This window comes from Ranitomeya imitator, chromosome 10 (genome assembly GCF_032444005.1).
Source record: "Ranitomeya imitator isolate aRanImi1 chromosome 10, aRanImi1.pri, whole genome shotgun sequence".
Lineage (NCBI taxonomy): Eukaryota > Metazoa > Chordata > Amphibia > Anura > Dendrobatidae > Ranitomeya > Ranitomeya imitator.
Window position 1 is genome coordinate 50,509,845 of NC_091291.1, and position 25,597 is coordinate 50,535,441.

Here is a 25,597-nt window from a genome sequence, read left to right on the forward strand (position 1 = left end):
AAGCCTGTGCCAACCTGCAAACATGAATATTTTACACATTAGAGTTTCAGCTGGCCGCAAAATAAGCAATATTTATACCATAAGTGCATTTAAGAACCATCTTCAGCATAAAGAAGAACAAGGAGTCCTGGAAGTGATGATATGGCCCTCACAGATCCCCGTTTTCATCATCATCCAGTCAGTCTGAGATTACATGAAGAGACAGAAGGATTTGCATAAGCGACATCCACAGAAGATTTGTGGTTAGTTCTCCATGATGTTTGTGTAGGTTTGTACACACTTCTTGCTACTTCCAACTCCAGACTCTTATATTCCTGAGCAGCTACCATAAAGAGACAGTAGAAAACTGGTCTCTAGTCTATGGATCCAGCAGAATATCAACTATATCTGCAGACAACAATGGAGAATCTTGTATCTCACAACAAGCAAGATCTCAAGATATGACAACCATTTTGGCCTCTGAAATGCTCAAAGAGGGGGTGACTGAAAAGTGTGTTTATTATCTATTCAGTGTTAATACAGAATATTAAAGAAACCCTCCTCCTATCAACATTTTTATCCTTTTAATATTTTGCAGTCATCATATTATATAGCACTTACAATTGCTCATTTTGTCTTTCTACCCAGCCAATTCTTCTCATTTCCATTAGGTCTATGAGGTCACCTGATTGAAAACTGACTAGCTGAATCCGTCTAAGCTCTATATACTGTAGAAACTGGAGGTCAATTCTCCCTGTATAAATCATAATTCACTGCAAAAGTCCCTGGCAGGAGGAGGAGCTGAGCTTCTGGGTCAGGAGGTAAAAAAGGAATGAAAAATGCAGGGAAAAGAGACTTCCTGTTTCTACATAGAGCAGAGAAAAGGGAGGAATTAGCTGGGTAGAAAGACAAAGTGAGCAATAGTAAGTACACAGATCTACACTGCTGAGCAAAAGGGTAATAACAATGTTTTGAACTTTTAACTTTCATGCTCCATATCTCTCCATCCACTTCAACTTTGATCATGAGACCATCACCATTTTATAACCAATCATCTTGGATATTTCATACATAAATTTGACTTGCGACTATTTAGCATATGATTAGCTTTTCTCATCAGTGTGTATATGAAGATTGCAAAATATTAAGAGGATAAAAGTGCTTGGCATGCTTCTTTAAAGGTTTTTTCCAGGACTGAAATAGTGAGTACCTCTCCTTAGGATAGACTACCAATATCAGATGAGTGGGTGGCTGGAACCCAGGACCACCACAATCATTTCTTTGTAGTTCCCGCTGTGTAAATTGTGCACTTACCGTTCTAGGATACTGCCTCTCATCTCCTATTGAGACAAATGTCAGCTGAGATGCAGATCCTAAGAATGGCCACTATGTGGTGTACAGTCATGGACAAAAAATTTGAGAATGAGACAAATATTAATTTTTCCAAAGTCTACTGCTTCATTTTTTCTTTTTCGTTTTAGTGATTGATCCATTAACACAGGTGTGGGTGTTGATGAGGACAGGGCTGGCGATCAGTCATGATTAAGTAAGAATGACATCACTGGACACTTTAAAAGGAGGCTGGTGCTTGGTATCATTGTTTCCCTTCAGTTAACCATGGTTATCTCTAAAGAAACACGTGCAGCCATCATTGCACTGCACAAAAATGGCCTAACAGGGAAGAGTATCGCAGCTACAAAGATTGCACCTCAGCCAACAATCTATCGCATCATCAAGAACTTCAAGGAGAGAGCTTCCATTGTTGTCAAAATGGCTCCAGAGTGCCCAAGAAAGACCAGCAAGCAGCAGGACCGTATCTTAAAACTGTTTCAGCTGCGGGATCGGACTACCAGCAGTGCCGAGCTTGCTCAGGAATGGCAGCAGGCTGGTGTGAGTGCTTCTGCACGCACTGTGAGGCGGAGACTCTTTGAGCAAGGCCTGGTTTCAAGTAGGGCAGCAAAGAAGCCTCTTCTCTCCAGAAAAAACATCAGGGACTGACTGATATTCTGCAAAAGGTACAGGGAGTGGACTGCTGAGGACTGGGGCAAAGTCATTTTCTCTGATAAATCCCCTTTTCGATTGTTTGGGACATCTGGAAAACAGCTTATTCGGAGAAGAAGAGGTGAGCGCTCCCACCAGTCTTGTCTCATGCCAACTGTAAAGCATCCTGAAACTATTCATGTGTGGGGTTGCTTCTCAGCCAAGGGAATCGGCTCACTCACAGTCTTGCCTAAAAATACAGCCATGAATAAAGAATGGTACCAGAATGTCCTCCAAGAGCAACTTCTCCCAAACGTTCAAGAGCAGTTTGGCACCCAACAATGCCTTTTCCAGCATGATGGAGCACCTTGCCATAAAGAAAAGGTGATAACTAGTGTTGAGCATTCCGATACCGCAAGTATCGGGTATCGGCCGATACTTGCGGTATCGGAATTCCGATACCGAGATCCGATACTTTTGTGGTATCGGGTATCGGTATCGGATACATAGAGATGTGTAAAATAAAGAATTAAAATAAAAAATATTGATATATTTACCTCTCCGGCGGCCCCTGAACTCAGCGCGGGTAACCGGCAGGCTTCGTTGTTCAAAATCAGCGCTTTTAGGACCTGAGAATCACGTCCCGGCTTCTGATTGGTCGCGGGCCGCCCATGTGACCGCCACGCGACCAATCACAAGCCGCGACGTCACCGCAAGCTATTAACGCGCTCATTTTTAAAAATGAGCGCGGTAATGACTTTCAAAGACGTAGCGGCTTGTGATTGGTCGCGGCCACGCGACCAATCACAAGCCGCTACGTCTTTGAAAGTCATTAACGCGCTCATTTTTAAAAATGAGCGCGTTAATAGCTTGCGGTGACGTCGCGGCTTGTGATTGGTCGCGTGGCCGCGACCAATCACAAGCCGCTACGTCTTTGAAAGTCATTACCGCGCTCATTTTTAAAAATGAGCGCGTTAATAGCTTGCGGTGACGTCGCGGCTTGTGATTGGTCGCGTGGCGGTCACATGGGCGGCCCGTGACCAATCAGAAGCCGGGACGTGATTCTCAGGTCCTAAAAGCGCTGATTTTGAACAAAGAAGCCTGCCGGTACCCGCGCTGAGTTCAGGGGCCGCCGGAGAGGTAAATATATCAATATTTTTTATTTTAAGTCTTTATTTTACACATCCCTATGGATCCCAGGGCCTGAAGGAGAGTTTCCTCTCCTTCAGACCCTGGGAACCATGAGAATACCTTCCGATACTTGATGTCCCATTGACTTGTATTGGTATCGGATATCGGTATCGGCGATATCCGATATTTTTCGGGTATCGGCCGATACTATCCGATACCGATACTTTCAAGTATCGGACGGTATCGCTCAACACTAGTGATAACTAAATGGCTCATGGAAGAAAACATAGAGATTTTGGGTCCATGGCCTGGAAACTCCCCAGATCTTAATCCCATTGAGAACTTGTGGTCAATCATCAAGAGACGGGTGGACAAACAAAAACCAACAAATTCTGGCAAAATGCAAGTATTGATTATGCAAGAATGGACTGCTATCAGTCAGGATTTGGTCCAGAAGTTGATTGAGAGCATGCCAGGGAGAATTGCAGAGGTCTTGAAGAAGAAGGGTCAACACTGCAAATATTGACTTGCTGCATTAACTCATTCTGTCAATATAACCTATTGGTACTCATAATATGATTGCAATTATATTTCTGTATGTGATATAAACATCAGACAAACACTAATAAAACCAGAGGGCAGCAGATCATGTGAAAGTATAATTTTGGTGTCATTCTCAAAAATTTTGGCCATGACTGTTGAGAGGAGGGCTATTGTGGCTCTGTATGTAATGTACATCCAGCCAGAGCAGGAGATGCAGGCAGATGATCGGTGGAGTTACCGCTGATCTGATAATAATGACTTTTCTCAAGACATTGACAACCTCTCTCACTAGCATAGTCCTGTTATGATGCACAGATAAGTTTGCATTGCAAGAATGTTGTAGCATATGATCTTGTCCTCTATAAGGGTATGTGCACACAGTCAGTAATCCGCAGCGCTTTGGATCCAGCACATGTCCGCCACATCCAAAGCGCTGCCGGCTTTTGAACGCAGGTGATTCCGCATGTGTTCATTAAATCGTGCGGAATCACTGCGCCCAATACATTGTATGGGTGAGATTTATCTTGCATAGAAGCGCCATTGACATGGAAAGAAGTGCCACATGTCCATCACCGCTGGTAACTGTGCTGTAACATCTGGATGCTGCGAGTTGGACGCAGCATCCAGCTCACAGCATTTACTGACCGTGTGCACATACCATTAGGGGTATAAATATCTAAGCAGTTCCCAGGAGGACGGCATCGCATGAAGATGGGAGGTGCCGGACCAGGACCTGCGACACCCATCGGACCGGACCGCCCTGCAGGAGAGTATAATAAAACGTATTTTTCTTCTCTTGCAGGTCGGAGCGGGAGCTTATCTCCAGCATTATAGAATACTGTAGATAAGCCCTGAAGGGCGGTGGCCGTAACTCGTATCGGCCGAGCCTGGTGACATGTTCCCTTTAATAGGACCAATGGATTGCCCACCGGACTATCAGCTTCATTTTACGATAAGCCAGCATTAGACTGTTTTCGTTCCATATACAATTACCTGATCATAAATGTGCCAGACAGCAGGTTCACTTCTTACAGTTTTATGATCCCAATATCTCAAGGTATAACGTATTTACTGATCCAACATAAGTAGTGAACGCAATTTTAAGAGAACTCATAGAAGTGTGTTTGTTTAATTTTTAGTTTGCATTTAGCTCCTGAGTCGCACATATTAAGTATCTCCTGTTACATCCCAACCTGGACCTTCTCCAGCAATGTCTGCCGCTATGACCAGGCACTGCCAGATTCTCCCTGGCGGAACTGAGGATGAAGGATACAACAGGGTCTATATCTCTTTGTGGTGCAGGAGCTTTTCAATCAGTGGTAGAGGTTTGGCTGAACAGGTGATGCCGCCCAGTTAGGCAGAATAGAGGGATGCTGCTCAGCAGCTCAGCAGATAGTAGAGGTTTGGGTGAACAGGTGATGCCGCCCAGTTAGGCAGAATAGAGGGATGCTGCCCAGCAGCTCAGCAGATGGTAGAGGTTTGGCTGAACAGGTGATGCCGCCCAGTTAGGCAGAATAGAGGGATGCTGCTCAGCAGCTCAGCAGATAGTAGAGGTTTGGGTGAACAGGTGATGCCGCCCAGTTAGGCAGAATAGAGGGATGCTGCCCAGCAGCTCAGCAGATGGTAGAGGTTTGGCTGAACAGGTGATGCCGCCCAGTTAGGCAGAATAGAGGGATGCTGCCCAGCAGCTCAGCAGATGGTAGAGGTTTGGCTGAACAGGTGATGCCGCCCAGTTAGGCAGAATAGAGGGATGCTGCCCAGCAACTCAGCAGATGGTAGAGGTTTGGGTGAACAGGTGATGCCGCCCAGTTAGGCAGAATAGAGGGATGCTGCCCAGTAGCTCAGCAGATAGTAGAGGTTTGGGTGAACAGGTGATGCCGCCCAGTTAGGCAGAATAGAGGTATGCTGCCCAGCAGCTCAGCAGATAGTAGAGGTTTGGGTGAACAGGTGATGCTGCCCAGTTAGGCAGAATAGAGGGATGCTGCCCAGCAGCTCAGCAGATGGTAGAGGTTTGGGTGAACAGGTGATGCCGCCCAGTTAGGCAGAATAGAGGGATGCTGCCCAGTAGCTCAGCAGATGGTAGAGGTTTGGGTGAACAGGTGATGCCGCCCAGTTAGGCAGAATAGAGGGATGCTGCCCAGTAGCTCAGCAGATAGTAGAGGTTTGGCTGAACAGGTGATGCTGCCCAGTTAGGCAGAATAGAGGGATGCTGCCCAGCAACTCAGCAGATGGTAGAGGTTTGGATGAACAGGTGATGCTGCCCAGTTAGGCAGAATAGAGGTATGCTGCCCAGCAGCTCAGCAGATAGTAGAGGTTTGGCTGAATAGGTGATGCCGCCCAGTTAGGCAGAATAGAGGTATGCTGCCCAGCAGCTCAGCAGATAGTAGAGGTTTGGATGAACAGGTGATGCTGCCCAGTTAGGCAGAAAAGAGGGATGCTGCTCAGCAGCTCAGCAGATGGTAGAGGTTTGGGTGAACAGGTGATGCCGCCCAGTTAGGCAGAATAGAGGGATGCCGCCCAGCAGCTCAGCAGATGGTAGAGGTTTGGGTGAACAGGTGGTGCCGCCCAGTTAGGCAGAATAGAGGGATGCTGCCCAGCAGCTCAGCAGATGGTAGGGGTTTGGGTGAACAGGTGATGCCGCCCAGTTAGGCAGAATAGAGGGATGCTGCCCAGCAGCTCAGCAGATGGTAGAGGTTTGGCTGAACAGGTGATGCCGCCCAGTTAGGCAGAATAGAGGGATGCTGCTCAGCAGCTCAGCAGATGGTAGAGGTTTGGATGAACAGGTGATGCCGCCCAGTTAGGCAGAATAGAGGTATGCTGCTCAGCAGCTCAGCAGATGGTAGAGGTTTGGCTGAACAGGTGATGCCGCCCAGTTAGGCAGAATAGAGGGATGCTGCCCAGCAGCTCAGCAGATGGTAGAGGTTTGGATGAACAGGTGATGCTGCCCAGTTAGGCAGAATAGAGGTATGCTGCTCAGCAGCTCAGCAGATGGTAGAGGTTTGGGTGAACAGGTGATGCCGCCCAGTTAGGCAGAATAGAGGTATGCTGCTCAGCAGCTCAGCAGATGGTAGAGGTTTGGCTGAACAGGTGATGCCGCCCAGTTAGGCAGAATAGAGGGATGCTGCTCAGCAGCTCAGCAGATGGTAGAGGTTTGGGTGAACAGGTGATGCCGCCCAGTTAGGCAGAATAGAGGGATGCTGCTCAGCAGCTCAGCAGATGGTAGAGGTTTGGGTGAACAGGTGATGCCGCCCAGTTAGGCAGAATAGAGGTATGCTGCTCAGCAGCTCAGCAGATGGTAGAGGTTTGGGTGAACAGGTGATGCCGCCCAGTTAGGCAGAATAGAGGGATGCTGCTCAGCAGCTCAGCAGATGGTAGAGGTTTGGGTGAACAGGTGATGCCGCCCAGTTAGGCAGAAGAGAGGGATGCCGCCCAGCAGCTCAGCAGTTGGTAGAGGTTTGGGTGAACAGGTGGTGCCGCCCAGTTAGGCAGAATAGAGGGATGCTGCTCAGCAGCTCAGCAGATGGTAGAGGTTTGGCTGAACAGGTGATGCCGCCCATTTAGGCAGAATAGAGGGATGCTGCTCAGCAGCTCAGCAGATGGTAGAGGTTTGGCTGAACAGGTGATGCCGCCCAGTTAGGCAGAATAGAGGGATGCTGCCCAGCAGCTCAGCAGATGGTAGAGGTTTGGGTGAACAGGTGGTGCCGCCCAGTTAGGCAGAATAGAGGCATGCTGCCCAGCAGCTCAGCAGATGGTAGAGGTTTGGGTGAACAAGTGATGCCGCCCAGTTAGGCAGAATAGAGGGATGCTGCTCAGCAGCTCAGCAGATGGTAGAGGTTTGGGTGAACAGGTGGTGCCGCCCAGTTAGGCAGAATAGAGGCATGCTGCCCAGCAGCTCAGCAGATGGTAGAGGTTTGGATGAACAGGTGATGCCGCCCAGTTAGGCAGAATAGAGGTATGCTGCTCAGCAGCTCAGCAGATGGTAGAGGTTTGGCTGAACAGGTGATGCCGCCCAGTTAGGCAGAATAGAGGGATGCTGCCCAGCAGCTCAGCAGATGGTAGAGGTTTGGATGAACAGGTGATGCCGCCCAGTTAGGCAGAATAGAGGGATGCTGCCCAGCAGCTCAGCAGATAATAGAGGTTTGGGTGAACAGGTGATGCCGCCCAGTTAGGCAGAATAGAGGCATGCTGCCCAGCAGCTCAGCAGATGGTAGAGGTTTGGATGAACAGGTGATGCCGCCCAGTTAGGCAGAATAGAGGGATGCTGCCCAGCAGCTCAGCAGATAATAGAGGTTTGGGTGAACAGGTGATGCCGCCCAGTTAGGCAGAATAGAGGGATGCTGCTCAGCAGCTCAGCAGATGGTAGAGGTTTGGGTGAACAGGTGATGCCGCCCAGTTAGGCAGAATAGAGGCATGCTGCCCAGCAGCTCAGCAGATGGTAGAGGTTTGGATGAACAGGTGATGCCGCCCAGTTAGGCAGAATAGAGGGATGCCGCCCAGCAGCTCAGCAGATGGTAGAGGTTTGGGTGAACAGGTGATGCCACCCAGTTAGGCAGAATAGAGGGATGCCGCCCAGCAGCTCAGCAGATGGTAGAGGTTTGGGTGAACAGGTGATGCCGCCCAGTTAGGCAGAATAGAGGGATGCCGCCCAGCAGCTCAGCAGATGGTAGAGGTTTGGATGAACAGGTGATGCCGCCCAGTTAGGCAGAATAGAGGTATGCTGCTCAGCAGCTCAGCAGATGGTAGAGGTTTGGCTGAACAGGTGATGCCGCCCAGTTAGGCAGAATAGAGGGATGCTGCCCAGCAGCTCAGCAGATAATAGAGGTTTGGGTGAACAGGTGATGCCGCCCAGTTAGGCAGAATAGAGGTATGCTGCTCAGCAGCTCAGCAGATGGTAGAGGTTTGGGTGAACAGGTGATGCCGCCCAGTTAGGCAGAATAGAGGCATGCTGCCCAGCAGCTCAGCAGATGGTAGAGGTTTGGATGAACAGGTGATGCCGCCCAGTTAGGCAGAATAGAGGGATGCTGCTCAGCAGCTCAGCAGATGGTAGAGGTTTGGGTGAACAGGTGATGCCACCCAGTTAGGCAGAATAGAGGGATGCCGCCCAGCAGCTCAGCAGATGGTAGAGGTTTGGGTGAACAGGTGATGCCGCCCAGTTAGGCAGAATAGAGGGATGCCGCCCAGCAGCTCAGCAGATGGTAGAGGTTTGGGTGAACAGGTGATGCCGCCCAGTTAGGCAGAATAGAGGGATGCCGCCCAGCAGCTCAGCAGATGGTAGAGGTTTGGGTGAACAGGTGATGCCGCCCAGTTAGGCAGAATAGAGGTATGCTGCTCAGCAGCTCAGCAGATGTTATCAGCTCCCCACCAGTGGCCAATGGGACAGTACCACACCCTACTTATACTCCCAGCGTACTGCTGGGATTGCTAGTTATTGTGCTTGAATCCATCCATCTACTATGTTACTCTTAACTATTGTGGTTATTTTGATATTTACCCATCTTGCATTTTGACTACATCTGTTTCCATAAACTCACCTAATTTTGACTCCAACTTGACTGCTTTGTATTGACTGACTTCCTGGTATTTTACTCTGGCTATTGATTTGACTGCATTTTTTGGCTGGTTCTGTCCCTCCTGATACTAATCCAAATTATTTGACCATCCTTGCCTCAGGCTCACTCCTCTGGCCAGCAGCTACTCTGTGGACACAACCCTGTCGTTCCCACAGTAAGTCCAGATTCCTGTATAATAGTTAAAAGGGGCAGAAGACTAGTGTTCCTCTGTGACCTTCTAATGCCAAGTCTGTTTAAGGCAACCATTCTGAGCTCGCAACCTCTGAGAGACTTTAAAAGCATTGTATTGTACTGTGCTTTCCTTTCCCCTTATTCCAGGGAATCTTTCAGCAGTATTTTACACTTCAAACTATATACATGTGGATGCAGCACTTTCAAAGACAAGTCCAACAACACCTGTACATGCCAAGCCCAGTGTTCCTCTGTTACTGGGAAATCAATGTTTTAACTGAGGTTGAAGAAGAGCTATTCTCGATCTGGAGCCTCTGTCACTCCAGCTCTATTCTCTGCCTGGCACCTCCTTCTTCTGTTTGACTGAAGACTCCTTTGCCTCAAGTCACACAGCATAGGGGCTGTCAGTCAAGCAGGAGGAGGCTGCACTGGGCAGGGAATAGAGCCTGAGTGACAGAGGCTTCAAATCTACAGTAGCTCTTAAATCTCATTTGTATATCATTTTCAAACACTGATTTCCCATTAATAGAGGAACAGACTGGACATGTACAGGTATGGCCGGAATAGTCTTTGAAAGAGCTACATGTACATATAAATAAATTCTACCACCTCTTTCCTTTTTCTTCCTAATGACAAGCATTGGGGCCACAGATATCACAGTACATTCCGTAAAGACACTTGCCGTAATTACTGCACTACATACTGACATGTACTGCATTGATGATGGTCAACAGTGCAGGAAAACTACTGTTGCTAAGCAACTAGCACTACTTTAGTGGGAACGGCTATGTTCCCACAAATAAAAAAAAAGCTAAATTGGAATGGAACATTAATTCTATGGAGTTTTTTGACTTAAATAAGTGGAATATCATATCGTCATCCCCGGTGATCCTCGATGGTTATGTATTTTTAGAACGCTAGTGATACAGGTCCTATTATTGTCTCTCGTGGATGATTTTACCTACGTTTATGCTGAAATCATATTGTGTGTCTACAGTTCCCGAGAACGTGAATCATAGCCCACTGCTGAGGGTCCATGCGGAGTCTCCGGTGACTGCTTAATAATCCAGTGACTCTAGCGATCGCTCGCTAAAAGGCTTAAATCGAGCAGGTGCACTCTGCCCCGCGAGCGAGGGAGTTTGACTGAAGCTTGTCCCCGAACTGGCACAGAGTAAATGCAGAACAAATGTTTGCAAGACTGTCATCTGAACAAGAGTCAACATGGGGGAGGGCGGCTTTATATTCGCAGAAGGCGCAGTGAAAGGTTTGATACACAGAGTGAAAGCAAGATTTACTGGGGGAGTCTATGAATATAGCCTGCTATTTAAGTACCAGGGAATAAATAGAAGTAGTAGGTTGTGCACAAAATATAATGAAAATATGCAGTAATTCTATTATTGCCTAAAAGGGACACAATGCGAAACAGATTTTCTTTACAGAAAACCCCGTTCCTTCCAAGTACCACGGCATTGTAGCATTCATTTACACAAATGTCACAGTGAATGGCTTAATCTCTTAAAGTAAAGCTCCAAATTATATGCAAGAATTGCATGAATAGCAAAATTGTCAGATACTTGAATTATTGTATTCCCTTACAAACCATATATGCTGGTAGGACGCTTAGGGATATAGGAAAGCAATCAAAATTCCTATAAGGCCCATGTTTTTTTCTAACACTGTGAAGGTTACCCAAACTTGTCCCTCAGCTTAAAGTAATGTTTTCCGTCTTAGAGTATGTGGTGTAACCTATGGCAGTAGCTTAGAGACAGATCAATGTTCCTCGGGGGAGTGTTTTAGGAAGAGTCCAAAGCAGAGCAGTTGGTGTGTTCCTCTAGCAGACATAGCACTGTGGTTGGACAGAGAGGAGGCAACAGAGTGAGAGAAGAACTGGTAAAAGATCAGAGACAGCCCCCTGATCCATACTCCATGCACAGGAAAATGGTCGTGAGAGTTGAGGCGGAACCAAAAGGGAACGGCTTAGACAGCAACTTGTCTAGAGTCCATGGACTCTAGAGCGTGCACCTTGATTATCTGAGTGCTGTTGGTTGATTGCCTTATATAAGCAACTGCATATTGTCAGGAAATGTATAATCTCTGGAACATCTGCTGGTCCCCCCAAAAAATGACCATCTAAAGATCTTTGGCGTTTCTTCCTGTGCATGGCTGGTCTTCTGTGCAGAGAGCTCCAACAAAGTTTTGTTTAAAGAGGACATGTCACTTGCTCAAAAAAATAATTAATACCTGGTGAAAAAAAACAGAAATTCTCCTGATTCTTCCATTTTTTTTTCCATTTTGCACTGCATTTCTCAAGTGCAGAGATATTCATATTTGTTGATTTTGGAGTGAAATATGTGAAAGCTCTGCTTGTAGTGCAACTGGGCATTTCTTGAGAATTTTCTCTGCGGGCATTTGCTTACACCCTTTCCTATCAGACGCTGCCAGTTACAGCTTGACAGCTGATCTTGAAATCTAGCAGTGTCAGACGCTGCCGAGCTGTGATTATGAGCGTTTGGGAGTGAAGAGTGCATGCATGCGCCGCTAGAGAAGACTGTGAAGAAACGCCACATTGCACTACAAGCAGAGATTTCACATACGGCACTCCAAAATCAACAAATATGAATATCTCTGCAATGGAGCGACACAGCGCAAAATGGAAAAAAGTGGCAGGATCATGAGAACTCATTACATGATATGTATCTAAATTTTTTGAACAAGTGACAATGTCCTCTTTAAGTAATTGAGGCTACATAGCCATCCCATGTACAGACTGGAAGGAGCATCCAATGCTTATGCAGCAATGCAGCCCATTCATTCTGAGAATTATGAGGATCTTGAAAGTTGCTTCAGCAAAAGAGATGGACAGTCTTCTCACTTGTAATAATTAAGTTACAGAGAGCTGACTGTTCATTTCACTTTATAGGCTGTGCCTCTCGGCATAACCATGAATCCAAATATTATGATGATGTATCAGTTACTTCATTAAAGGGCACATAGCGTCTGATGGGTTTGTCTATTGTGTGCATCTCGTGATCAGTGGCTGATCAACTACGGAAACCCCACCATTCCTGAGAATGAAAGGACCCAGTGTTGGCTTAGCGATGAATCTCCTTACAAGTTTTTGAGTCACTGATTGCTTACCTGTGCAGGAACCAACAGCTGTCCCTATCCAGGTGTTATGATCTGGTGGTTTAGGAGCAACATGGGACATAGTAACATACATAGTAACATAGTAACATAGTTAGTAAGGCCGAAAAAAGACATTTGTCCATCCAGTTCAGCCTATATTCCATCATAATAAATACCCAGATCTACGTCCTTCTACAGAACCTAATAATTGTATGATACAATATTGTTCTGCTCCAGGAAGACATCCAGGCCTCTCTTGAACCCCTCGACTGAGTTTGCCATCACCACCTCCTCAGGCAAGCAATTCCAGATTCTCACTGCCCTAACAGTAAAGAATCCTCTTCTATGTTGGTGGAAAAACCTTCTCTTCTCCAGACGCAAAGAATGCCCCCTTGTGCCCGTCACCTTCCTTGGTATAAACAGATCCTCAGCGAGATATTTGTATTGTCCCCTTATATACTTATACATGGTTATTAGATCGCCCCTCAGTCGTCTTTTTTCTAGACTAAATAATCCTAATTTCGCTAATCTATCTGGGTATTGTAGTTCTCCCATCCCCTTTATTAATTTTGTTGCCCTCCTTTGTACTCTCTCTAGTTCCATTATATCCTTCCTGAGCACCGGTGCCCAAAACTGGACACAGTACTCCATGTGCGGTCTAACTAGGGATTTGTACAGAGGCAGTATAATGCTCTCATCATGTGTATCCAGACCTCTTTTAATGCACCCCATGATCCTGTTTGCCTTGGCAGCTGCTGCCTGGCACTGGCTGCTCCAGGTAAGTTTATCATTAACTAGGATCCCCAAGTCCTTCTCCCTGTCAGATTTACCCAGTGGTTTCCCGTTCAGTGTGTAATGGTGATATTGATTCCCTCTTCCCATGTGTATAACCTTACATTTATCATTGTTAAACCTCATCTGCCACCTTTCAGCCCAAGTTTCCAACTTATCCAGATCCATCTGTAGCAGAATACTATCTTCTCTTGTATTAACTGCTTTACATAGTTTTGTATCATCTGCAAATATCGATATTTTACTGTGTAAACCTTCTACCAGATCATTAATGAATATGTTGAAGAGAACATGTCCCAATACTGACCCCTGCGGTACCCCACTGGTCACAGCGACCCAGTTAGAGGCTATACCATTTATAACCACCCTCTGCTTTCTATCACTTAGCCAGTTACTAACCCATTTACACACATTTTCCCCCAGACCAAGCATTCTCATTTTGTGTACCAACCTCTTGTGCGGCACGGTATCAAACGCTTTGGAAAAATCGAGATATACCAGGTCCAATGACTCACCGTGGTCCAGCCTATAGCTTACCTCTTCATAAAAACTGATTAGATTGGTTTGACAGGAGCGATTTCTCATAAACCCATGCTGATATGGAGTTAAACAGTTATTCTCATTGAGATAATCCAGAATAACATCCCTCAGAAACCCTTCAAATATTTTACCAACAATAGAGGTTAGACTTACTGGCCTATAATTTCCAGGTTCACTTTTAGAGCCCTTTTTGAATATTGGCACCACATTTGCTATGCGCCAGTCCTGCGGAACAGACCCTGTCGCTATAGAGTCACTAAAAATAAGAAATAATGGTTTATCTATTACATTACTTAGTTCTCTTAGTACTCGTGGGTGTATGCCATCCGGACCCGGAGATTTATCTATTTTAATCTTATTTAGCCGGTTTCGCACCTCTTCTTGGGTTAGATTGGTGACCCTTAATATAGGGTTTTCATTGTTTCTTGGGATTTCACCTAGCATTTCATTTTCCACCGTGAATACCGTGGAGAAGAAGGTGTTTAATATGTTAGCTTTTTCCTCGTCATCTACAACCATTCTTTCCTCACTATTTTTTAAGGGGCCTACATTTTCAGTTTTTATTCTTTTACTATTGATATAGTTGAAGAACAGTTTGGGATTAGTTTTACTCTCCATAGCAATGTGCTTCTCTGTTTCCTTTTTGGCAGCTTTAATTAGTTTTTTAGATAAAGTATTTTTCTCCCTATAGTTTTTTAGAGCTTCAATGGTGCCATCCTGCTTTAGTAGTGCAAATGCTTTCTTTTTACTGTTAATTGCCTGTCTTACTTCTTTGTTTAGCCACATTGGGTTTTTCCTATTTCTAGTCCTTTTATTCCCACAAGGTATAAACCGCTTACACTGCCTATTTAGGATGTTCTTAAACATTTTCCATTTATTATCTGTATTCTTATTTCTGAGGATATTGTCCCAGTCTACCAGATTAAGGGCATCTCTAAGCTGGTCAAACTTTGCCTTCCTAAAGTTCAGTGTTTTTGTGACTCCCTGACAAGTCCCCTTAGTGAAAGACAGGTGAAACTGCACAATATTGTGGTCGCTATTTCCTAAATGCCCAACCACCTGCAGATTTGTTATTCTGTCAGGTCTATTAGATAGTATTAGGTCTAAAAGTGCTGCTCCTCTGGTTGGATTCTGCACCAATTGTGAAAGATAATTTTTCTTGGTTATTAGCAGAAACCTGTTGCCTTTATGGGTTTCACAGGTTTCTGTTTCCCAGTTAATATCCGGGTAGTTAAAGTCCCCCATAACCAGGACCTCATTATGGGTTGCAGCTTCATCTATCTGCTTTAGAAGTAGACTTTCCATGCTTTCTGTTATATTTGGGGGTTTGTAACAGACCCCAATGAGAATTTTGTTACCATTTTTCCCTCCATGAATTTCAACCCATATGGACTCGACATCCTCATTCCCTTCGCTAATATCCTCCCTTAAAGTGGACTTTAGACAAGACTTTACATAGAGACAAACCCCTCCTCCTCTCCGATTTTTACGATCCTTTCTAAACAGACTGTAACCCTGTAAGTTAACTGCCCAGTCATAGCTTTCATCTAACCATGTCTCGGTTATTCCCACTATGTCAAAGTTACCTGTAGATATTTCTGCTTCTAGTTCTTCCATCTTGTTTGTCAGGCTTCTGGCGTTTGCGAGCATGCAGTTTAGAGGATTTTGTTTTGTTCCAATCTCCTCACTGTGGATTGTTTTAGAAATGTTCTTACCTCCTTTCTGAGTATGTTTTCCTGGGTCGTCTTTGTTCGAGTCTAATGTTTTTCTTCCTGTCCCCTCTTCTTCTAGTTTAACGCCCTCCTGATGAGTGTAGCGAGTCTTCTGGCGAATGTGTGTTTCCCAGGTTTGTTGAGGTGTAGTCCGTCTCTGGCGAGGAGTCCATCATACCAGTAATTCACACCGTGGTCCAGGAATCCAAATCCTTGTTGTCTGCACCATCGTCTTAGCCAGTTGTTTGCATCAAGGATCCTGTTCCATCTCCTGGTGCCATGCCCGTCTACTGGAAGGATAGAAGAAAAAACTACCTGTGCATCCAGTTCCTTTACTTTCTTCCCCAACTCTTCAAAGTCCTTGCAGATTGTCGGTAGGTCCTTCCTTGCCGTGTCATTGGTGCCAACATGTATCAGAAGAAATGGGTGGACGTCCTTGGAGCTGAAGAGCTTTGGTATCCTATCGGTCACATCCTTGATCATCGCACCTGGAAGGCAGCATACTTCTCTTGCAGTTATGTCCGGTCTGCAGATGGCTGCTTCTGTGCCTCTCAGTAGTGAGTCTCCCACCACCACCACTCTTCGTTGCTTCTTGGCTGTACTTTTTGCTGTCACTTGTTGCTGTGTGCCCTTTTCTTTTTTGCTTGCTGGTATTGCTTCATTCTTAGGTGTGCCATCTTCATCCTCTACAAAGATTTGATATCGGTTCTTCAGTTGTGTGGTTGGTGATTTCTCCATGGTCTTCTTGCTTCTTTTGGTCACATGCTTCCACTCATCTGCTTTTGGAGGTTCTCTGACACTTTTTTCACCTTCTGTGACCAGTAGAGATGCTTCTGTTCTGTCTAGAAAGTCTTCATTCTCTTTGATGAGTTTCAAAGTTGCTATTCTTCCTTCCAGACCCCGCACCTTTTCTTCTAAAAGGGCCACTAGTCTACACTTCTGACAGGTGAAATTGGATTCTTCTTCTGGTCGATCTGTGAACATGTAGCACATGCTGCAGCTCACCATGTAGGTTGTCACATCTGCCATGTTGCTCCTAGATCCTGCTGACTTGCTGTGTGTTTTCCTTCTTGTGTAATCTACTCAGCCAAGCTCTCTTGCAATAATGTCCTACAGGCAAAAATTTGTGATGCTTTCGAAGCAGCTGGTCCCGGCTGTACCCAACGATCTTCTAGCTTAGGGAGACTTCGCTTCTCCCAGAAGGCACCTGGAATATGCAAATTAGCCTCCTGAAGCTTGAATCCCTGGTTTGGTGATGCTTTCGAAGCAGCTGGTCCCGGCTGTACCCAACGATCTTCTAGCTTAGGGAGACTTCGCTTCTCCCAGAAGGCACCTGGAATATGCAAATTAGCCTCCTGAAGCTTGAATCCCTGGTTTGGTGATGCTTTCGAAGCAGCTGGTCCCGGCTGTACCCAACGATCTTCTAGCTTAGGGAGACTTCGCTTCTCCCAGAAGGCACCTGGAATATGCAAATTAGCCTCCTGAAGCTTGAATCCCTGGTTTGGTGATGCTTTCGAAGCAGCTGGTCCCGGCTGTACCCAACGATCTTCTAGCTTAGGGAGACTTCGCTTCTCCCAGAAGGCACCTGGAATATGCAAATTAGCCTCCTGAAGCTTGAATCCCTGGTTTGGTGATGCTTTCGAAGCAGCTGGTCCCGGCTGTACCCAACGATCTTCTAGCTTAGGGAGACTTCGCTTCTCCCAGAAGGCACCTGGAATATGCAAATTAGCCTCCTGAAGCTTGAATCCCTGGTTTGGTGATGCTTTCGAAGCAGCTGGTCCCGGCTGTACCCAACGATCTTCTAGCTTAGGGAGACTTCGCTTCTCCCAGAAGGCACCTGGAATATGCAAATTAGCCTCCTGAAGCTTGAATCCCTGGTTTGGTGATGCTTTCGAAGCAGCTGGTCCCGGCTGTACCCAACGATCTTCTAGCTTAGGGAGACTTCGCTTCTCCCAGAAGGCACCTGGAATATGCAAATTAGCCTCCTGAAGCTTGAATCCCTGGTTCAAGCTCTAAAGGAAGGAGCTCTAAAGGAAGTGGTACCTGTACTGACCGCAGTCCCTAAGCTCAACACAACACTAGAAGTAGCCGTGGGATGCTCCTGACACTCCCTAGGCACCTCGTCACAGCCTAAGATCTAACTACCCCTAAAGATAGAAACAGGAAAACTATCTTGCCTCAGAGAAAATCACCAAAGGATAGATAGCCCCCCACAAGTAATGACTGTGAGTGGAGAGGGAAAAGACATACACAGAATGAAACCAGGATGAGCACAGGGGGCCAGTCTAGCTAGATAGATAGGACAGGATGGAATACTGTGCGGTCAGTATAAAACACTACAAAAAATCCACACAGAGTTTACAAAAATCTCCACACCTGACTAAAGGTGTGGAGGGTAAATCTGCTTCCCAGAGCTTCCAGCTACACTGAATTAATTCATACTGACAAGCTGGACAAACATAGAAAGCACAGAACAGATAAGTCCACAACCTGTGGACAGAAAAGAGCAAGCAAGGACTTAACTTTGCTGAACTGGTCAGGATAACAGGGAAATCCAAAGAGATGTGAATCCAACCAGGAACCATTGACAAGTGGCACAAGCTGAAGGAAAGAGCCAGGCTAAATAGCCGAGCAGAAAAGACAATCAGTGGAAGCAGCTGCTGACTGCTAAATCCAAAGAGCAGCCATTCCACTTAAAACCACCGGAGGGAGCCCAAGAGCAGAACTCACAAAAGTGCCACTTACAACCACCGGAGGGAGCCCAAGAGCGGAATTCACAACACCAGGATGGTCAGTGGTTCGCAACACCATCACTGTGTGCTCCTTAATGTCCTTTTCAGTGGGGATCGTAAGACATCAGGTCTTCACCCATAATAAAGCGATGGTGTATCACAGTGATTTGCCATCATTTTACATTTCCTTTAATGATAATTGTCATGTCTTCAATTTAAATAGACCCTATATGTAGAAGAATGATTGGTAAAGAGAATGGCGAAAGCAGGATAAGACCACAGTTTGCTTTAGGCTCTGACGTGAATGTGAAAAGATAAGGTGTCTTTATGAGTTGTATATATACCTCCATGGTTGGTGCCCTATAATGCTGTTATGTGTGCTTTATCCTCATCTTGTGATGTTGGGTAGACAACGTTCTGTGTTTTATGTCTATATAATTTTACTAAATAGATGATATCACACAGTAGTGTCAATAAAGCATGTGCTGGAGAAAAACCATACCTTACTCCTCCATACAGAAATAAAGTGTGTTCAGCCTATGCAAACAGCAAAGAAAAATGAATCCGAGTACAACTGATTAGTCTTTATGCTTCTGCTGATACTTTGCACTTTATTTGACATTATAAGCGTCATCCTTTGTGGCCATAAACATACAGTATATGACAAGGGCATAACATTCATTCAAGGACGCAGAGGTTGTAGTGATACCTGAGCCCTTGTGTCGAATGGCCAATAGCCTCTTATATACATGTAGGCGTCACATAGGCATTAATGACATGTAACTGTTGGAAAATTCTAATACAGATATAGCATCATGTCAAAATGTCATCTACACGGTCTTCCAGGTTTAATTAGAAAGAGTGAAAAAAAAATACATGTTGCATTTAGATATTTGATTTTACAGTACTCGCTATAGATATTAATATTTTTTTTTGCACGTATCAAATTCTTTGGTAACTACCAACAATCTTATGGCAAATGGGTCATATACTCTCAAGAGCTCAGCTTTTAAAAAATACTACCTAACTATAATGGTACATTTAGACATGCCGATTTTGGTCAGTCAGTGTACTTTAATGAGCAGAATTGACTACGGTATATAACAAGTAGTTTGGTGCTCATTCACTAGACTGTTAACATAGGCTATTGACAAATGATATTCCTTTGGTTAATACGTCTTGATATTGTGACTAATTTTAGATTTGTAATTACCTGTATGAAATAAAATTAAACTGCTACTGAGAGTAACTAGAATTTGTAAGTCTTACCTGTTATTTTCTAAAATGGATTCTCCAAGAAAGTATTAGAATGACCCTGTCACACAATTCAAACTGCAGTCCATCCTAGTGACGTGTCCGGATGGGTTGCAGTCTGAAGAAGCACTACTGCTACTAAAACCAAGTGTCTCAACTGACAGAGGAGCTGTATCGTAAGCACACATTCCGGAGTTGCTAGAGAACTGCTGTGAAAGGAGAAAAAAATATATATCCTTGGCTGTCTACACACAGAGGACAAATGCTGGAGAAAAAAATATTTGTGCTAAGCCAGTTGAGTAGAAAATGTATTTCTTCTGACATCACAGCCTTGCTCCTCAGCTCATTTAGGTATGCGTGCTTACGATACAGATCCTCTGTTAGTTGAGACACAGGTCTCAAGCTGTGCTTCTTCAGACTGCAACCCATCCTGACACGTGACTAGGATGGGATGCTGTCGAATTACATGACGGGAGACATTTCTTCACATTCTTGGAGAATCTCACTAAGTCTTGGCTATTTAGCTTTAGGACATAATTATAATTAGTAACATAATAATTATTAGTATTATGATTAGTAACAGAAGTTTACAGTTTTCTAGGAAAGGATTCTGAAATTATCTGTTATCTACCTTTTTCTTGGCCATATATTTAAACTGAGGCTCTGGCCATGCTCTATTTTATAGCTCAGTTTGTTCTCGTTGACTCCTGTGAACAAGCACAAACAGAGCTGGAAGTTACAGTGCCTTGCGAAAGTGTTCGGCCCCCTATAACTTTTCAACCTTTTCCCACATATCATGCTTCAAACATAAATATAAATTTTTGGTGAAGAATCAACAACAAGTGGAACACAATTGTGAAGTTGAATTAAATTTATTGGTTATTTTAAATTTTTGTGGAAATTCAAAAACTGAAAAGTGGGGCGTGCAATATTATTCGTCCCCTTTACTTTCAGTGCAGCAAACTCACTCTAGAAGTTCATTGTGGATCTCTGAATGATCCAATGTTGTCCGAAATGCCTAATGATGATAAATATAATCCACCTGTGTGTAATCAAGTCTCCGTATAAATGCACCTGCTCTGTGATAGTCTCCGGGTTCTGTGTGAAGCCCAGAGAGCATCATGAAGACCAAGGAACACAACAGGCAGGTCCGTGATACTGTTGTGGAGAAGTTTAAAGCCGGGTTTGAATGCAAAATGATTTCCAAAACTTTAAACATCCCAAGGAGCACTGTGCAAGCGATCATATTGAAATGGAAGGAGCATCATGCCACTGCAAATCTACCAAGACCCGGCCGTCCCTCTAAACTTTCATCTCAAACAAGGAGAAGACTGATCAGAGATGCAGCCAAGAGGCCCATGACCACTCTGGATGAACTGCAGAGATCTACAGCTGAGGTGGGACAGTCTGTCCGTAGGACAACAATTAGTCGTACACTGCACAAATCTGGCCTTTATGAAAGAGTGGCAAGAAGAAAAGCCATTTCTCAAAGATATCCATAAAAAGTGTTGTTTAAAGTTTGCAACAAGCCACCTGGGAGACACACCAAACATGTGGTAGAAGGTGCTCTGGTCAGATGAAACCAAAATCAAACTTTATGGCAACAATGCCAAACGATATGTTTGGCATAAAGGCAACACAGTTCATCACCCTGAACACACCATCCCCACTGTCAAACATGGTGGTGGCAGCATCATGGTTTGGGCCTGCTTTTCTTCAGCAGCGACAGGGAAGATGGTTAAAATTGATGGGAAGATGGATGGAGCCAAATACAGGACCATTCTTGAAGAAAACCTGTTGGAGTCTGCAAAAGACCTGAGACTGGGACGGAGATTTGTCTTCCAACAAGGCAATGATCCCAAACATAAAGCAAAATCTACAATGGAATGGTTCACAAATAAACGTATTCAGGTGTTAGAATGGCCAAGTCAGAGTCCAGACCTCAATCCAATGGAGAATCTGTGGAAAGAGCTGAAAACTGCTGTTCGCAAACGATCTCCATCAAACCTCACTGAGATTGAGCTGTTTGTCAAGGAAGAATGGGCAAGAATTTCAGTCTCAGATGTACAAAACTAAAAGAGACATACCCCAAGCGACTTGCAGCTGTAATCGCAGCAAAAGGTGGCGCAACAAAGTATTAAGTTAAAGTGGCCGAATAATATTGCACGCCCCACTTTTTAGTTTTTGAATTTCCACAAAAATTTAAAATAACCAATAAATTTCGTTCAACTTCACAATTGTGTTCCACTTGTTGTTGATTCTTCACCAAAAATGTACATTTGGTATCTTTATGTTTGAAGCATGATATGTGGGAAAAGGTTGAAAAGTTCCAGGGGGCCGAATACTTTCACAAGGCACTGTATACAAAGAGAGGACCTGATTCACCAATTGCAATCTTTTGAAGTCACTTTTTTCAACATAGACTACAATTATCTAGACAACCAGTAAGAAAGTGTATAATTTAATTAGAAGGAAATGGGAGAGGATCACTTTATGAATATAACAATGTCTATACATTGTGAGATATTATGGCAATAACATTATAATTTAGATTTTTTTTGTGTGTAGGGGATATTGGATCTTTTATCACAATGTTCCTGCTTTACAGTTACACAGTTGATTAGTGTTGGTTTCTTTTTGTTCCTAATTATATGATCTTTGAAAAAACACAGTGTAACCCTACTGCTAGCCTGTTTCGACAGGCTGAGTGCTCTTCCTATGTGCCAAGAACTATCGGTAATTGGTCGGTCTGTGCTTATCGACTCTTAGTGTTCTCGGCAGACATATCCTGTGCTGTTGAGAACGATGATGTTTCAACAAGCTTAAAGATCATTTCACTTGATGAATGAGCATTTTGCTTGTTCATTGGGTGATTGGTAGCTTGTTTATACTGCCTGAATATTGGAAAATTAGCATTCCTAGGAATCCTCTTCACAGTAATTTGCAAGAAAAGTGCACCGGTGTTGCAGGCAGAAAACTTATTTGGAGTACTTCCTATGTGGTGAAAGGAAAACACAAAAACAAGATGAAGAATGAATAAGGCCATAGGTTGAAAGCTATACTGCCTACAGCATCTACTGTATTTATATTACCATTAAAAGCAGTTTTACTGGTTTTAAAACCACTGGAATCCAAGCGTAGCTCAGTAAAATAAGAATACTTTTGCTAGCTACTGTAGGAGCAAGCGCAATGTTCCTGCCTGACAGGTTTACTTGAGTAAAACTGGATTTGATCATCGGTGAAACACAGACCATGCTCAAACTGGAAGACGCTGCCCAACCGTTGGTTCTTCTGACCAGGGCTAATTGTGTCTTAGGCATATATGAAGCAGTTAGCTTAGGTTGGGAAACCCAATGGTTGTGTTGGGTCTTACGATCCAAGCATGGTCCTTTTTTCATGGTCTGAAACCGGCCTAAGAGCTAGTGGTTCATAATTAGCATTGCACTAAGATGTAAAGCTTCTCTGGGTCACTTTCCACTAAACTATGTAATTTATATGAAAAAGTGATTAAAACTAAATGAAAAAGCAGAAGTAAGAGTTTTTATATTAGCAATATTCTACTGCATGTTTCTAATTCATTTCTTCTGTGTGTTTTTTTTTCGCTCATTGTTCCCGTCGGTTGGCAAACAGAATACACGGTAAGTTACACAATCCTACTTCTTTGTTTTGCCTTCAACTTTTCAATGTTATCAAGGTTTCATTCTTTTACATGGAATGTATCATCTATATTAGTTTTAGTATTTTAAGCCAGATAGTGACACATATTATTTTTCATAAACCAGCTAATTTATTAATTGAGAACAGCATATGTTTTTGGTCTATTTTTATTCATAGATTGTAGTTTTTTACTTTATTTTCTTTACATGACTTTAGAGGCACACATTTTATCTGAGCTGGCAGACTCCAGTCCTTACGTACGGTAGATATCAAACCATAACCTCATGCATGCAGATGTAAGGCCAGAACCTTCTAATAATAATAAAATAATAATAATAATTTTATTTATATAGCGCCAACATATTCCGCAGCGCTTTACATTGGAGAGGGGACTTGTACAGACAATAGACATTACAGCATAACAATAAATACAGTTCAAAACAGATACCAAGATGAGTGAGGTCCCTGCTCGCAAGCTTACAATCTATGAGGAAAAAGGGGAGACACGAGAGGTGTATGGTAACAATTGCTTTCGTTGTTAGGACCAGCCATAGTCATGTAAAGCTGCATGAACCAGTAAACAGCTTAAATATGTAACAGTACAGACACAGAAGGTTAATTAAATGCATCAAGTGTATGAGGACATGATGGGAGGAACCTGATTATGGTTTAAGTTTTTTGAATTGGCCACACAGGGATATTTAGGTTAATGCCATGAGGCGGTAGGCCAGTCTGAACAAATGCATTTTTAGGGCACGCTGAAAACTGTGGGGATTGGAAATTAATCGTATTAACCTGGGTAGTGCATTCCAAAGAATTGGTGCAGCACGTGAAAAGTTCTGGAGACGGGAGTGGGAGGTTCTGATTATTGAGGATGTTAACCTCAGGTCATTAGCAGAACAGAGGGCACAGGTAGGGTGGTAGACTAAGACCAGGGAGGAGATGTAGGACGGTGCTGAGCCATGGAGCGCTTTGTGGATGAGGGTAATAAGTTTGTACTGGATTCTGGCGTGGATGGGTAATCAGTGTAATAACTGGCACAAGGTAGAGGCATCGGTATAATGATTGGTGAGGAAAATGATCCTGGCTGCAGCATTCATGACAGATTGGAGCATGGAGAGTTTGGTAAGAATGATCCCTGTTAGTAGAGAGCTACAATAGTCCAGTCGAGAATGAATAAGAGAAACAGTAAGAGTTTTTGCAGAGTCGAAAGTAATAAAAGGGCGAATTCTAGAAATGTTTTTGAGATGCAGATAAGAAGAGCGAGCCAGTGATCAGATGTGGGGGGTGAATGAAAGCTCGGAATCAAGTATGACCCCAAGGCAGCGGGCATGTTGCTTGGGAGTAATGGTGGAAAAACACACAGAGATGACAATGTCAGGCAAAGGTAGGTCACTAGAGTGAGGAAACACGAGGAGTTCAGTTTTTGACAGGTTCAGTTTCAGATAGAGGGAGGACATGATGTTAGAGACAGTGGTAAGACAATCACTGGTGTTTTCTAAAATGGCAGTCATGATATCAGGAGAAGTGTATAATTGGGTGTCATCAGCATAGAGATGGTAAAGGAACCTAAATCTACTGATCGTTTGTCCAATAGGGGCACTATACAAAGAAAAGAGGAAGGGGCCTAGTACTGATCCTTGAGGAACCTCAACATTAAGGGGAAGGTGAGAGGAGGAGGAACTAGCAAAAGATACGGTGAAAGAGTGGTCAGAGAGATAGGAGGAGAACCAGGAGAGAACGGTGTCCTTGAGGCCGATGGAGTGTAGCATAGTGAGAAGGAGCTGATGATCCACCGTATAGAATGTTGCGGAGAGAACCAAGAGAATTAGCATGGAGTAGTGACCATTAGATTTAGCTGTTAGTAGATCATTAGAGACTTTAGTGAGGGCAGTTTCAGTAGAGTGTAAAGAGCAGAAACCAGATTGAAGAGGGTCAAGAAGAGAGTTATCTGAGAGATAGTGGCTAAGAAGTGAGTGGACCAAGTGTTCGAGGAGTTTGGAGATGAAGGGAAGATTAGAGACAGGTCTATAACTAGCGGCACAGTTTTGTTTGAGTGATTTTTTTTAAGTAATGGATGTATGATGGCATGCTTAAATGAGGAGGGAAATATACCAGAAGAGAGAGAGAGGTTGAATATTTTTGTTAAGTGAGAGGTGATAGCAGGGGAAAGGGACTGAAGATGTGACGGAAAGGGGTCACTGGTGCAAGTGGTCGGGCAAGAAGATGCAAGGAACCTGATTACTTCTTCTTCTGCAACTGGTTTAAAGTCAGAGGTTGAGCTAGATGCAGTGGAGGAGGGAGGACAGTGCATGGTATGAGGGGATTGGGAGATAATTTCCTGTTGGATGTGGTCAATTTTTTCTTTGAAGTAGTTGGCCAGATCGTTAGCGTGGAGATCTGTGGTTGG

The 25,597-nt window shown here is 44.3% G+C and overlaps 1 protein-coding gene across 1 annotated transcript in view; it reads left to right on the top strand.

The window, feature by feature from the left end:
* Nucleotides 1-25,597, top strand: part of LOC138651367 (cytoplasmic phosphatidylinositol transfer protein 1-like) — a 219,120-nt gene that overhangs the window by 131,980 nt on the left and 61,543 nt on the right. The window contains exon 4 of the mRNA XM_069741496.1: nucleotides 23,161-23,168. Within this exon, the coding sequence (XP_069597597.1) occupies nucleotides 23,161-23,168 (8 nt within the window). The remainder of the gene's footprint in view (nucleotides 1-23,160; nucleotides 23,169-25,597) is intronic.